Here is a 16416-nt window from a genome sequence, read left to right as displayed (position 1 = left end):
GCCAGAAACTGATCAATATAACCATTTGGACTTCAGCAAACTTTGCTGCAAGAATGCGTGACTTCAAAATCACAGTTGTACACTTGGAAATGCTTATGTGTCAGGTATGAACCAGCCTTCAGAACAATATCCAGACAACAACCGTTGAAAAAGTCTGTAAGTGCACCCACAGAATCAACATTATACACCTTGCTGTATCATCTAACTCATGCTGAACATTACCGCGACTAATCTATAATCCCAACTGGATTTCGAAATGGTTCCCACCCAATTTGTAAACATGTTGGCTAATTTCAAAATGAATTGGATAATATCCAATTACAAAATTACAATAAAAGACATTTTCTCTTGGAAAGACACGAAGAGACCAACAAAGCAATCCCTGCTCAGGGCTAGCAAACTAACATTGTTGAGGACCAGATGTAACAAGTAGAATAACAGAAAATGTCAGGCTAAATGTCATTTAAAGTAATGAGAAAAGGCCATTTTTTTCAGAAGTGTGTCGGGCGCACTTCTGGGGCAGTTTAAACAGCAGGAAATGAGACCAAATTTACAAATATAGGGTGTTACCTGCTTCCCATTTTGTAAAGCAAAGTGACTACTGGCAAGATTGTAGTCGAGCCCATCCCAAGTCCCTGCAAATTGCAAGTCCATCACAAGTCCACCCTGAGTCATTTAGACTTAAACCAAATCACACACACAATTTATGACGAACTGTAATACAACTATCATCATTATGCGACAGCTCTTGCGAACGAACTTGTGACAGGACTTGTGATGGTTCAACTACAACACTGACCACTGGGTGCATACCTGAATTTGCGGCTCATGATCATGCCAATCAGAACCAGTACGATGATAAACAGAATGATCAAGACAACACTGATGCCGGCCACGACACCAGAATTATCCTCGGCTGCAAGTACAAACCAGAGGTCGGTCTTCAAAGCATAGAATGGCAGGAATCACAGGATATTTAGTTAATCACTAGCATTAGGCAAAGAGGCTAGAGGAGATGAATTACTGAGCAGCACTGGACAATTGAACAGAGGATATGGTTAATCTGGCTGATTTCAGATTGTATTCTTAAGGTTTACATCTCTATCATGAAACCTTAGGGCATCCTTGGGGGACGGGGAAGGAATAGGGACAGAGAGGGAAGGGAACAGAGTGTGACATCATCTTTGTTCATGTTGGTAAATACGTGTATGCGCACGTCGATAAAAAAAGCCCCATGAATGTGTCATCTGTTATCAGACATCAACACCCCCTCCCAGCATTCAAGGCCCGACCCTACCCCCCCACCCCAAAGCCAAAGTTCAGGAGGGTTTTCTATGGCCATGACCAATGTTACTGCTATCCTTTCCCCATTTAAATTGGACCAGCCATACCGTGATAAAACTGACAACTTGTTTGAAACTTGGGGGACCAGGACGACAATGAAAACCATACTCGTGCAAAGATGAGTCACAGGAAAAGATATCACATTAAACCATTTCCATACCTATCTGTTGAAATTTCCTCAGTAATTACAACACAAGTCACGGGAGAGTGCGGTATCAACAGACATAGGTTTACGGAAGGAAGCACAAATCACTGTACTCACGTAGAATCACATGCCGTGAGAATGGTGTGTCAGAATAGCCGGTCGATGTGAATGCACGAAATTGGTAGCTGCAAAACATTAATAACAAAGGGATATATGCTCAGTTTTGGTCGCTGGTCCCATTTGATAGTGCTAGCTTTGGGGAAAAAATACCTTTCCATAAACAGAGCAACGTGATAGATCTGAGAGCGAAACCCAAACATCCTAAAAGTTGCCCCTGTGTCTCTCTAGGTAAAAGCCGAGAAAGGTGCAAGTAAAGGACAAAAATTTAAAAACGGTTTCCAAGAAATAATTGGGATTGAAATAAATCTGGCAGCCTGGAACATCAATAAAGAAATTGTCTTATGCCCTAAAATGATATGCAGTAGACTGTAATCATGTGTCGGTCATCTTGAGTTGAAAGTGAGGCAAAATTTTCACTTGGGAAACTGGGAGTAAAAATATCAGTGACGAAATAAAAGGTCAGCACAAATTCATGCCAGGTTCTGTTTAGAATAATTTAATCTTTATGATAAACTATGTCTAAATGTTTTGAGCCAAATTTAAAACTTGAACAAAAACAAATGTGAGGTTTCGAACCCAAACTAGTCTGGTACCACTCCATTAAACAGTTTACATCAAATATGATAGATTCAAGAAACAAGATTTTAAAAATGGCTTGCCAGTGAATAAGATCTGTTGATGAGCTACAACATCATCACTTGGTAGCTTTTTAACAATCACAAAAATGAATGCGTTTCAATGCCAAAACCACGACACCCTCAGAAACACAGTTGGCGCAAATATACAACCTGTGTGCAAACATGACGCTACTGATCTAATAGCTTTCAATTCTGGTGACCAGGTTAAGCAGTACGCGGCAGCAGGCACTGCAGCAGCCAATTTGGGTAGACCTGGGACTCACACATAGATCTTATTATGTTTCAGTGGTCCATTGCAGTAGACGTCTTTCTCCTCTTCCGAGCAATCTTCCTCACCGACGATGACAGTCTTCTTGGCGTAGGCTTCCCTCTTGCCAGACTCTGTATGTGCGAGGTGAAATAATCATTGGAGAAGGCGGCCTTGAAGTCTAGATCTGAGGGCGGCATTGGAGGCTGGCCAGTGAAGTGTTTGCCTCTCACCACTTTGACCCAGTTCGATTCCCTGCTCGGGTCATACGTGAGTAGCGTTGCGTGTTAATAGTTTCTCAGGGCTCTTCTGCTTCCCTCCACCTGCAAAGTCAATACTTTCGAACCTTGGCACCGCTCTGTGGTCAGATATGGGTCACTTGGCAGCTGCCCAAGGCACCGTAATTAGCTTGAACAAGTTTCAGCCCCATCCTTTACAATACAGTATTGTGGAAATGAGTAAGGATGATTAACCCCAGTGAAATAAACCACCTTCCGACAGGTTAGGTTTGGCATTAAGGGGAAGAGGGTCATTCTATCAATTCACGAAATCCAAAAGTGTGACTTTTTGTGTCCCTGTTACACCTGACCTGTGTAATTTGACACTGAAATATCACTGAAATTGATTTCAAACTATTTTTACTTGTTTTGCAGGTAATTTGCATTAATTCATCCCTCTTGGAAGTTTGAGAATGTGTTCTGATCATATGTCAGACGTGACAGGGACACAAAAAAATTGGACCCCTAATTTATAGAATGACCCCAGAGTATATGCTGCCCTGTTCTGAAAATAAACCTATTAATTAAGCCAGAGGAAGATTAGAAAATAATGTCAGGTTTCACTTTCAAGATGGCTGCATGATGAAAACACAATTTTGCTGTTTTGCTGTTCACTAGCGATCATCTAACAAGTATTTGTTCACTTTTCACGAGTACTTTTGTGTATGAAGGAAGTAGAGTTGAACGTCAAAGGTAAATTTTTTTCCAAACCTGATATGAGGTCCTCATAGGGATATCTCTCAGCAATCTGGTAGCGTTGTATGGTCTCCTTGCCGATAGCCTTAGCCCACGTGCGAGTCCGTAGCCCCTCCGATAAGTTGCCATGTGTGGGTAGACTAGCATGGCTCACAGCTTTTTGCATGGAGTATAAACAAGTGAGAATATGTATAGACAATACCTCAGTGTGTGTGTCTCACACCATTCAATATGACTTCAAGGAAGACAGCAGTACATGTATCTATATCTCGCCAAAATTTCAAGGACAGGAAACAAGGAGGTTGATGCTTAGACACTTTTCAGGATAAGATTTTTAGAACGACTTGAAAATCTTTTGCAGGAACATCTTTTGCAAGAATTGGAAAATTTTTCATTTGCAAAAATTTTCATTTCTGACCATTTAAGCAACGCTTCAATGAGATTCCGGGGGCAGGATGTTAGGGGGATAGGAGCTATACTTTCTAGCCCATTTCAACAAAATGAACTATTAACATTTTCGTACATGCTGTTTTTTGCTAACATTATTTCCCTTCCAAATTCATCCCAAGGCAATTGTGGTTTTATGCTTGCCAGGAACACCGAACATTCTGGAGATGAAAGGCATGATCTTTGCTTCAATGTCCCCTCCCCCCAGCCTTGTTTGGGGATATAAGTTCTGACAGGAACCTCGCACCGAAGGAAGTGACTGATTGGTGACTCACCGCTAGCTTCAGCCACCAGGACTGTGTAATACACGATAGCCCGGTTGGAATTGTCAAAGTAGCTGGTGTCAAAGGTCACAGGAAACGTGTACGGGGTGACCTCACTGGTGCCGGGGGCCTTTGGCGGCCGGCTGTCTACCGCTGGAACTGTAAAGGATAGGGAGGAGGGAAGTTCAGTGAGGCAAGAGATCCAGGTTGTGAACTGTCAGAAATTTGGATCCAACAGAAATTAAGATTGTGACTGTATCATCACATAAACTCTCATTGTCTCATATCCTTTAAAGCTGGTGGTGGTTTGGGGGATTTTGCAGTGTTCAGGAAGACAGAACCGAGGTATGATTACATTACACTGGGATCGGAGAACCCCTTGAAAGTTCAGGTGCAATAAATGCAAATGCCACTTGGTTCCTGTCCAAGGATGCACAAATAATGCAGAGAGGATTAAAATGTCAAATGTCAAATTTCTCCTTGTATAGGCAAACTCTTGACAGACGGAAAAGACCACTCACAGTGTGAAGTGGTTGCCTTGACGACCCATCGGAGGGTACTGGTCAGTCCGCCGGACTTGGAGCTCAACGTGATGTTGTATGATGTGTTCGGTTTCAGCTCGAGGCATGTGAATTCCGTGATTGACGAGTTGACTTCAATCCTGTAGGTGTTGCAGTCTGCGGTGGGAGGCAGACTGGCCTGGCACAGCGCAATGATGTACTTGTCCACCACCCCAAAGGAGGGTGCCCAGGCAATGCTGATCTGGTCGTGGGTGACACTGGAGAAGGTGATGGGTCCTGGAGTTGCTGGTGCTACAGGCGGTCAATGAAATACAATGAGGGATGAGGTCTCCCATATTCATCAAAGATCGTTACTTTAGTCTCCTTCCCTAAGTCCAGACAGGTTGCACGTGGTGTAACGAATCTGGCTGTAAATTCTGTATGGAAGTATAAACTATTACCCTCTCACAGGAATAAAGTCTGGCGGTGAAAATTTTGATACAGTCTGTGGCTTCTAGTGAAAGTTACAGACAAACCAGTAATCTGTCGCAAATAGAGGGTTAATTGTACTGAAGATGATTCACTCAAGCGAGCTTTTACGCCAAAGTTACATCCTGTATTCGAGTGAAATTTATGGTTTTGATTAGTATTTGATCACAGGCGTATAAAAGCATAATGCGAGAGGAAAACGTCAAATGGACTCACGTATCCTGATATTCCCGGATAGAGTGGGAGGGTTGCTAAACAGATTCATCCTGACAGCGCTGACCTCAGCGTGGTACTCCTGCCCAGGCTCCAGCGAGTCGTAAACCACGCTGCAGATTCCCACCACGCAGTCCGAGTGCTTCCAGTACAATCGCCTGGAGCTCTTAGTTATCATCAGGGAGGTGGTGTAGGAGTCCACCCGGCATCCGCTGCAGATCTCAGCTGGCCAGGAGACCTCCAACCGTTCCCCTTGCCTGTCCAGCATGCGGACCTGGACTAACGAGGGCCCCTCCGGATCTGATTTTAGCATGAACAAAAAAATGGAAAGGAATATTATTTCAATATAAAAAGCAGTTTTGGACAGTACCTTGCTGGATTCTAATCAGCAAAATGACCCAATCAACGTTGATGTTACAACCTATTTAGTTACAACCTTATTTCCATTTCTCATAATCAGCTCAATCTTATGCTTTAATGCTGGAGCAGTCACCTCTCCAGACAACTGTAAGGAACAGAGAAAAGGAGGCAGCGGGAGAAAAATTTGTACGAATGCAGCACACAAAAACAAGGGTTTGCCAAAATTTGTTTAAAGAGGGCAAGATGTTTTTTTTGGGGGGGGCAAAGCACTGGTCATCAATGGATGAACACTTATAATAATAATTTAGTCAATTCTTATAAGGCGCATATTACGGAATGTCTCGATGGGCTTTAATATTATCATTATCCCTGCACATTGGGCTCACACATCATCTGAACATTCATGAAACCATCTCAGCTCCTTGGGGAATATACTAGCCCGATGCTGCCATTGTGGCACAAACAGCTAAACATAACCATGTCTGCCCTCGCAGGTACCCATTTACTCCTGGGTGGAAGGTAGTCAGATGGTTCATGTTCTTTCAAGAAGATTGGTGATTTTGATCTCCTTGCTTCCTTTTTTGGTTTGCTTTTTCCATATTTGTTTTTCAAGTTTTATTTTCAGCTTGTTTCAGGGGGGAGAGGCAATCACCCCCCATTGCCCCTGTGACACCCATTGCACACTTCTACTGAACTGCCTACAGGGGTTAAGAGTCGCAGTCAGACTTACAAGTCAACCTCCTGTAGAGAGTGAGATCACTCCTGGCCAGACGCACCTTCAGCGCAACCAGGGAACCGTTGTACATGTTGCCCGGCCGCAGCCCTGCAAAGGTGACCCTGGTCACCCCAGGCTCTAGGTTCTGGACCTGGGTGGGGCAGTTGGAGCAGACCACCTTGTGGTGGTAGCTTCCGCGGGGAAGCTCCCAGTCCAACGTGAAGCTGGTGGTTGTGGCGGAAGACATGATGATCTTGGGTGCTGCGATTCCTGTCAAAATGAAGGGGACAAGGTGTTGGGGATAAGTCCCAGCTGGTGATTTCTGAGGGAAATGTACATGACCCCAAAACAGCATCAAACAGAATAAATACACATTAGCTGCATTCAGGTGAGTTACTCTCAATACTCAGGGAGCAGGGAAATACTGCATGCTCAATGCTTTCCGATAACATCCAGTGAATGGTTTTCTACCATCTTGAAATAACCATATATGCAAGAGTTTACACTCCTGGTCTGATAAAGTGGATACTCGCACCTACCTGCGAGTCATTTTCCTGCAGTTCATGCACTCCAAAGTATGCTCAAGTTAACACAGCAACATGCTCACATGAAGCTGAAGGTAAGAACCGTGAGGCACTTTTTGGATAACTCTGTAAACCCAGGAATCCAATCATCCCCAGCTTGTTTTGAACAACATGGTCTTCTGCATTTGAACTAATTCCCCTTTCAAGTCTCCTACTGCACCCTTCAGTGATTTTTAATGGTATTGGTTTTTTTTTCCTTGCCTACCTTGTCTCTGAGATACTAACCTGTTTCCTGGATAACAACCCGTGGGTAGCTGGGGCGACCGCTGATGCTGATGGTGCTGACATTCACCTCATACTTGACATCAGGGATCAGACCCTCCAGGATGATCCTGGTGTCGTTGGTCCACAGGAAGACGACCTGGCCCCCGTGCCTCTCTGGGCTTTCGATGATACGGTAGCTGACCTGGAAGTGTCGGACCAGGGCCCCAGGGGTGTGGGGTGGGAAGATCCATGTCAGCTCCACGGTGGTGGCTGTGGCGCCCAAAGACCTGAGATGGGACGGCGGCTCCGTCTCTGCGAGGTGAATAAACAGTTGCCATCAAAGAGAAAGTTACAGTCTAATTGACAAAGATCCCAACGTCAGTATCTGAAACACTGGATGCCAAAAATTCCAATACAATCCTTTTGGACTTGAGACAAGGAACTAATAGTCATGAAAATGTTCACCACCTGGAGATATACTTGGAGGAGGTGGCAGAAAGGGAAGGGATAAGGTCAGGTGAAAAGGGGACAAAAGAAACTGTATCCTCCCAATACATCAGCCTAGGTTCCTTCTCTTTGAGACATGCCTTTAAAATACAACCGTTGTAGTCGATACCCTCCATGATTAGCACAAGACCCCACATGATCACTACAAGACCAACACTAGACCTTCTCTTTGGAAGTCACAAGCTATAAATGAATTGCAATGAAAAGATTCCTTTGTTGTAGTTCACCCTGTCATTTGTGAATGGTCCCATGAATGGTCTCGCGTCTGGTTTTGTGATGGCCTGGACCACAACACTGAAATATACGGCCCAAATCCACGGTTTCCTCGATTGAGACTTCTTCCCGTAGACATAGAACTAGTCAGCTCTACCTGGGATCCACCGTCTCATGACAGTAGTAGTTCGAGGCCCACTGAAGCCTTGCAAACGCAGGTCATAGGTAGCTCCAGGGAAAAGCCCCATCAGGGTGATGTTACGGGTGGTTCCGCTCAGGCTCTTTGGGCCGTACTGCTGGAACCCACCAGGATAGTTGTTGGTTTGGTTGTACTCAAAGATGAACTCCTCAACGTGGGTCAGACTCTTGAAAGACCAATCAATGGTCACCTTTGTTGCACTACCCCCCAGCAGTTCCAGGACTGGATCCAGAATAACTTCAATGGGGGGAAGTTCTGTAGAAACAGGGCAAGTGTACATGAATATTACTATCAGCATATAAACAAGTTTTTCAATCCCAAGGGACATATGACCCCCAAGGCAAAGTCGATAATGTTGAGAATCTTCTGGGGGGATAAAATGCCTAGCATCACAGAAATCATAAAATAAGGCAATAAAAAGATAAGTGACTACCACTATAGAGAAACAAACTCTATCATGACAGTGTCACCTTCAATTACAGTAGCCATCCTGCCAGCCATGGGATTCTAAAGTGACAAAAATTCTCTGACACACAACGCACCCTAAATATTTGATTGAGGCAAATGGTGCCACATTCCTTTTTCAAACCTGGACAATTCTATAAATCATACAATGACGGGTCTCCGAGACCATGGCAGTTTTAAAACAGTTTAACATTAGTGATGTCAGTGGTGGTCTACAAGGTTATAATTAGGAGAAATGGACCCATCTTTTCAATTTTAGGAATTCAAGCATGGACACTTTGAAGAAATAGTACCACGTACCACCTTTCTTAGGAGCTGATGAGGATAGGGGTAGATGGGGTAAGGAGGGGATACTTTGTGTATTGAAAAAATTTTGGGCGATCAATTTTGGAAAACTTATCCCCCTCCCCCGGAATCAAAATCGGGATACACCACTGTCTGAAAACAATTCTTCCACATTTTCTTTTACCTACAAGTTGTTTCCAAGTCTTGTGAAAGACAAACACAGCTAAGGTAGCCTATGCCTCTGTATACCTATCGTGATGTTGAGCAGTGCACTCTGAGATCGCCCAAAGTCGTCGTCACGTGCAACCACCTTTACGCTGTACAGCACCCCCGCCGTCAGATCCTGTTTCCTGACACACACTGTTGTCCCGTTGACCAGGTCATGGCTGCTGTTCCACGTACGCGTGCCGTCCAAGAGGGACTCGGTGACCAGGAAGTAAGTGATGGAACCCTCAGGGCCGACAGGTTCAACAAGACACATGCTGATGGTATGAGAGGTGACTTCAATGCTCCTCATGTCAATAACTGGCGTAGGCAGTGCTGTTAATCATGGTACAAAACTGTCAATCAAATTTGTGGAGTGTAAATATTCACCAGAATGGGGATGAAGGCCAACATTTTAGTGAAATTTTAATAAATCAGACATTTTAAATTTATATATAGGGGGCTAAAATCATGCATGAACTGGTTACTGGTCGCAAATTTCTACCTTCAAAAATAGAATAAATGGCCTACAATGTAATTTTGTGGTGTACCTAGATTTTTGGGGGGTAAAAGTTGACTTTACATTTGGCCATTGATCATTTGTAATAATGGCATTATAAAAACTAATTAATTGAAAAAAATAAAGGTGTTAACATTGCAAGTACCAAAGACGACAAATTTACTTGGACCAAAGTAGGCTTGTTCAACACAATCTTACACTTTCCATAAATTTATTGTACTTTATCCAGAGTTGATTTGCATTTGAATGAAATCCATTTATGGAATAATCAACTCAGGACGGATGGAGTATGCCTACAATAATGACAATAAATTCGCGCAAGAGTCGTGATCTGAATCTGAAATTCTGAACCATGTTAACAAAGATCACGACGGTAAAAGTTGCACTTAACAGGCCGCATATCGCTAGATCAAGTCCAAAAATGTTAAAAACAGGCGACAAGTAGGGTTCAACAGTGGGTTCATCTGTTTCTACCTCGCCAAAATCTTTTTTAACGAACTAAAGAAGGACTCAAAAGAAGTTTACGGTATGGAATCGCAGTCCTGACGCCGGTCATTCCAGTTGCCGTCCCACGCGGCGGTAAGTTAACGAGCGGCGTTTTGACGATTGTCGCCGCTGCTGTGCCCCCATCCTGTGGGCTTGCCGGCAAGTTAGCTTCGGTGGACGAAAGGAAAATATCCAACGAGCCATTGGATGCGGTGGTGATGCCTTCAGCTTGTGCTTGGGCATTTTCGGGAATAACAACTTCTGGCGCCGTGCTTGTCGTCGTGGGATCGGTAGGAAACGTTGTGATTCCGAGTTCCGTCAACAAAAGTTGAGCCGTGGAATCTCCGGCAACAGAGGGCGCTATGTCGGCAGGTGTGGCGTTCGTTCGGGGCAGATGCGTCGGCGGTGACGTTGAATTTGCTCCAGTTACTGAGACAGAGAGTGGCGGGAACAAGGGTAAGAATATAGAACAGGCAGTGCAGTTTAATGTAGCAAAAATCTCTATTGACATTGATACCAGACCCAAGGGATTCTGAAGGTCCAGTGACGAAATTAGTTTTGCAAAAACTGCTTGGTCGATTTGCAGAATCTTAACATTATAGCCCATGGCACTGTCACGTGGAATGTTTGAGATACTTACTCGCTACACTCGTGATACATGCAGCAAATATTATCTGCAACAAAGATTAAAAAAAGCACTTCATTACACTGAATACAGTACATTCTTCCCCAAAATGAACGTTTGGAAAGGTCATAAACCCAAATCTCTGGGGACCTAGTACATTAAATCATCTTTTTTAATTAGATGCCTACAGTGTACAAGTACACTGCGAGTGCCTGGGTGACAGACCTTCCATTTGTAATCTGGCGTAAGACATATCGACATACCCGATATTGACCTATTTCTGGAAGTGACCCCTCTCGGTGAAAATGGGAGAGGGCGCTGGACGTGCAATTTTCAGCTCTTGTTTTTCTCGCGATCTTTTTAACCTTTTTATTGGTCTTGTTATCTGATTGGATGTCAACACTTATTATTTTAGTGCTTTTAGGGAGGCTTTTAACTGAAGTGTTATATTTATGGATGCTTCTTAGTTTTTGACCTTTTATCGTTGTCATTGGCTACTGTTTGAGTGAAAGAGACTACACGAAGATAGTAACAGGATAATGATGCCTTGCGGCGATGTCCAGTCAAGAATCTGAGAATCCGCGAGTGATTTTAAAGACGGCGGCTGCATTGTCTCATCTTCGTACCACGGTGTATGGACCTTCAATGACAATGTTGGTTGTCAGCATTGCATTGTTGTGTCTAAGTCCAATGCATGTTCAGATGGAACCAGTATCTGCAAGCTACCAAGGTGGGCCTGTAGTTTTCTGTTCTTTAAAGTGTTCCAGTTCTGGCAATGCCACTTTTCATAAATGTCTGCAAGATTGGGCCTAGGGGACCCAGTATGCCCAGGCACAACCCTATATGCTTATGACCTGTCATTGTGCTAGTTCAGCCCGGTCATTTGGAAACCATCACCAATTCTCAAGTGTGCCTAATGTTGGTATCGACTTCTGCAATAAGCATGAGAAGAAATCATCCAAGCACAATATTGGTAGACCTACTTGTTGTAACACCTGAGTATGTTTTGAGTATATTCATTGTCTATACCTTGAGAAACCTCACAGTACTGACTGTATAAACTTGCTATTGTATAAACTTGCTGTATAAACTTGCTATATCCTTGTGGAACTTGTGAAAAAGCTACCAAGTGGGGCCAAGAAGCATTAGCCTGTGATTATTGTGACCGCTGGTTTCACGAAGGATGTATCAACATGGCTGGTGAGGTTTATAGGGTTCTCCGAGAACATCAGTCATACAATGGACATGCGACCAGTGTGGTATGCCAAATATTAGTCCAGAAATCTTCTAGTCCTCAAATAGCTTTATTCATTGGAATTCATGTTCTATCCTGGTAATTACTGCATCTAATGTTGATCCTCCTACTGATATGCTTGAAACTGAACCTAGCATGTGCAATAGTAGTAATCTCTCATCCATTGGTGAGCCTCGTATGGCATCTTCACCCTTGAGGAACCCCAAATTAAGAGGTGCTCATCGTCAGAACTGCCGGAGCAAACAGGAACCTGCCAAAGGAGGGTTTAAAACTGATAAATTGGATAACTTCAAACTTCTCATTGTTAAACTTTCAAAGCCTGTGGGGTAAGAAAGATGTCACGAAGAAAATTCTGGGTGAGAACGTCATTAGGGTACTTGGAACCAAGACATGGCTCAGCAGTAAGATTAGCAGTTCTTAATGCTTCCCTTCAAACTGCATAGTTTATAGGAAAGACAGACCTGGGCAGAGCTCCAAGGGTGGCGTCTTAATCGCAGTTAGGGATGATGTGATTGCTATACACATGCCAGAGCTGGATGTTGATGACGAGCTGTTGTGGATCAACGTTCAACTTGTGAACAGAAAGTCATTGTGTGTCTGTGTTTTTTACCGGCCTCCTATCTCTCGCAGGGAGAGGAGCCTCTTCTTAAGCTTCGTGAATCTGTGGGTAAAATTGATCAATCTAAGAGTCCTACTGTGTGGATTGGAGGGGATTTAAATGTATGTTCCAGATATGGAGTGGTCCATCCCATGCTGAAACCCTGCTTCAGACTTTATCTACACTGAAAGGATTTCATCTGCGCTCTTGGATATTATAAACAACTTCTCTTTTTCACAACTTGCAAGGGAAGCCAATCACATTCATGAAACAAGAGTCTTGAATATTACCAACCAATTCATTTTCATCAGTCAACACTGTACCAGGAATTTCAGACCAATTCACCGTGACAGCAGAGCCGTTGATAAAGCCAGTCATAAAAGGTAGACGTTGAAGAGTGCATCTTTATAATAAAGCTGATGTAATGAAAGGCTCACAGGAGGACCTTCAGTCTTTCCAGTATTTCTTCCTTGAGAATCTAGATCACTGGATAAAAACTTGAGCTATTTAAAAATGCAGTTCACTCATCAATGGAGAAGCATATTCCATCTGTAATTAGAAGTTCTCGTTACAACTTGCCATGGATGAACCAACCTCTTAAACGGCTGGTTAGAGTTAGACAGAATAACAGGTCTTTTGTCAAGGCAAAGCAAGTGAATGGACATGAAACACTGGCAACAATATAGACCCCTTCGGCGTAATGTACCAAAAGAATTGAGGAAAACGTATCCTTGTTTCAACCCTAAGAAGTTTCGGGCATTTATTGAGAGCAGGAGGAGTGATTCAACAGGAATTGCAGTTCTTCTTTCAAATAATAGGCTTGTGAATACTCCAAAGGAAAAGGCTGAAGCTCTTAGTATTTCCAGTCTGTATTCACCCGTGAATCAACATCATCTATTCCAAGTCTTAATAGTGAGACACTTCCTGTCACCATGACCCCAATTATCAATCCAGCAGGTGTTTGGAAACTCCTTGAAAATTTAGTGGCAACTAAAGCTCCAGGACTGGATTGCTTATATCCATTTGTACTGAAATGCTGTGCTAGTCAGATTGCTTCAGTGCTCAGTGTTATTTTCAACCAAAATATCAAGACAGGCAACCGTTCTTTAGATTTAAGAAGGACTGCAGAACGGATCCGGCAAACTACAGGCCTGTTTCACTTACTGCTGTGTGCTGTAAGGTCTTGGAACAACAATTCTGTAGTCATGTCATGTCTCATCCACAAGAACACGGGGGAACTAACTGACCTCCAGCATGGATTTGGGGCACGCAGATCTTCACTCTAAAAACATCAGGGTCAGCCTGACCTGGAATCTGGGTCCCATGGGGCCTGACCCCTTTCAGGGTCAAATATGACCCAAAAGGGGGTCATAATATAAAAGGGAGTCATATTTTGACCTGGAAAGGGGTAAGGCCCCATGGGACCCAGATTCCGGGTCAGACTGACCCTAGTGTTTTTAGAGTGTTAATTGTGAAACTCAACTTCTCACGACTGTTCACAATATTTTTGCATCTGCTCACAACCGTAGCCAGGTTGATGCAGTAGTTTTAGATTTTGCAAACGCATTTGATACTGTCCCTCACAAAAGATTGTTGAAAAGGCTTCATCATTATGGAATTCAGGAGCCACTGCATAAACGGATCTCTACTTTTCTCACCCAGTGTGAACAGTCAACAATGAACAGTTTTCTTACAAGATGTTAGTTCACAGCCAGTCCCTGTCTTATCGGGGGTGCCTCAAGGCACAGTCCTCGTCCCCCTTCTGTTTTTGATTTAAATTAATGATATTGTGCGAGGTCTTTCAGACATTAGCTTATTTAATGGCGATTGTGCCATCTTTCGCCAAATAAAAGTAACTGAAGATTGTGAGGCTATTCAACTAGATCTTAGGGCCTTGGAGAAATGGGAGCAGTGCTGGCAGCTGCGCTTCAAACCAATGCTCCTCGTTTCACAAATAAGAAAAATGTAATGAAATATCCATATTCGTTGGGAGGCCACATTCTTAAATCAGTGAAACGCTATAAATATCGGAGGTGTGCATCTATTTTGGGACGTGAAATGGAATTTTGACGTGAAGGCAGTGACTTCTAGGCCCAGTAGGAGCCTGCTTTGTTTTTTGAAGCGAATGTGAGTTCTGCGCCACAAAAGATGAAACTTTGAGCTTATCAGAGCTTAGTTCGACAACATTTGGAGTATTGCAGCTCTTCTGGGACCCCTACGCTGCCAACAATAGACACAAGATTGAGATGGTTCAACATTGAGCAGTCCGATTCATCACTGATAATTACGACTGGGATAATTCATCAGTCACGGCTCTTCTTCACAAATAGCAACTCCCCATATTAGAGGACCGCAGATACATCCAGAGACTTGTCAACATGCACAAGATTATTTACAATCAAACCGATGGTGACCTTACCCTCTGAAGTTTCATTTAAACAATCAGTCATCTGCAGGCCTACAAGAAATTCTAAGGCTAAATGTTTCCCGATACCGTTCACCAGCACCCAAACCTACAAACGTTCTTTTTTCATCCAAACTGCACAGGATTGGAGTAATCTTCCCCAGCACATCAAAGATACCCGTGACACTAAAAATTCACCGAAGCCCTGAGGAATTTTAAGCGTAATACTCATGAACAGTCGTCCACCTCTCCTTGGCTGAGTGTTGCGACAATAGGAGCTGATCAGGGACTATTTACTAAGATCAAGGCAGCCACTCCCAATCCTCCCTCTGCCGAAAAAAAATTGAAGAGCTGAGGGGTGGGCAGGGACTAGGCCTATTATAGTAGATAGGCCAACAAGTGAAAATGTTCTGATGATGCATTTCCTCCACATCCTTCACTTTAATTACAAATGTAACACAATAAATTAGAAACGAAAAGACTAATTAAAACTAGTTTTCCGGGAAGGGGAGCTGTCTCTGTCTCCCACTGGCTATTAAATACCCATCCCTTTACGACCAGCGTTGTCCTTTGCTTTGCACAGAGTTTGAGTGTCAAATTTTAAAAGTTTAACTACAAACGTCGCGTTCCTGAGATATGAGCCAAGCAGGTCAGCATCGAATGCAACCAGTATCCCCACTAGAAATAAACCTGTGCGGCAGAGAGGATATTTCTTATTTTCCAGAGCAACGACTTCTGGTTGAAACTGTCAGAGCCGGTGTAACCGGGGGAGGGGTTCAGGCTGCTCAGTGACCGGGGAAAACCCTGATGAGTGTCTGGTCTGCATGAGGGTGACTCCCAAGGGTTAGATATAATTATACACGACTGACGAACGTCTCCGCACACGTATCGGCAGCACCGCTCGAAACGTCTGTTTTTCACTGAACTTCAAAATCAAAATTTTACCAAATACCTTTTTTCTCGTTCAAGAGGTCAGGAGGCCACGCCGTAAGACCTGAGATTTGAAGAGCTGTCATCATCCGGAAAACGCAGACGAATGATTTGTTTTTAATTCTGTAACACTAGTAATGCAAAACGTTTTTCCAAAACAAAAAGGCAAGTGCCGTCTCCTTCCAAAATGACCCTTTGATCAACGAATCATTTTGCCGATAAACTAACTTGGACTTGTTTTTTTTTTAAGTTGTCGCAAAATGGACATTGTGCACAAAGCCGATTATCTGTTTCAATGACCAGGGTCTATTGGGCCACCATGATATCACCGTCGACATCTAAGTTTCACAACAGACATCCCCGGTTGCTCGTCAGCATGAACCGTGCATGTAGCCTTTGTTTTCCTTTATAATAATTTGTCAAAGCTACTGACTTCCTCGGAAAACAGGTGGCAAAAGCTTATAACCATGAGATGGATTGAG

General features: G+C 43.5%; 1 protein-coding gene across 3 annotated transcripts in view; it reads right to left on the bottom strand.

Moving 5' to 3' along the window:
* LOC110990017 (tyrosine-protein phosphatase 10D-like) overlaps positions 1–16416 on the bottom strand; it is a 33804-nt gene that overhangs the window by 7023 nt on the left and 10365 nt on the right. For all 3 annotated transcript variants that reach the window (XM_022254807.2, XM_022254798.2, XM_022254790.2), the window contains 13 exons: positions 10763–10796; positions 10162–10551; positions 9162–9452; positions 8121–8417; positions 7265–7555; positions 6471–6725; positions 5384–5680; positions 4700–4990; positions 4191–4337; positions 3484–3624; positions 2511–2628; positions 1607–1674; positions 814–916 (listed from right to left, as the gene is read on the bottom strand). In XM_022254807.2, coding sequence (XP_022110499.2) covers positions 814–916; positions 1607–1674; positions 2511–2628; positions 3484–3624; positions 4191–4337; positions 4700–4990; positions 5384–5680; positions 6471–6725; positions 7265–7555; positions 8121–8417; positions 9162–9452; positions 10162–10551; positions 10763–10796 — 2723 coding nt within the window. The remainder of the gene's footprint in view (positions 1–813; positions 917–1606; positions 1675–2510; positions 2629–3483; positions 3625–4190; positions 4338–4699; positions 4991–5383; positions 5681–6470; positions 6726–7264; positions 7556–8120; positions 8418–9161; positions 9453–10161; positions 10552–10762; positions 10797–16416) is intronic.

The sequence above is a fragment of the Acanthaster planci genome, linkage group LG03, assembly GCF_054643075.1.
Source record: "Acanthaster planci isolate LZ-2023a linkage group LG03, COTS_SCS, whole genome shotgun sequence".
In the NCBI taxonomy this organism is placed as follows: Eukaryota; Metazoa; Echinodermata; class Asteroidea; order Valvatida; family Acanthasteridae; genus Acanthaster; species Acanthaster planci.
The sequence above is the reverse complement of the archived record's forward strand: the minus strand, read 5'-3'. Positions and strand labels throughout refer to the sequence as shown.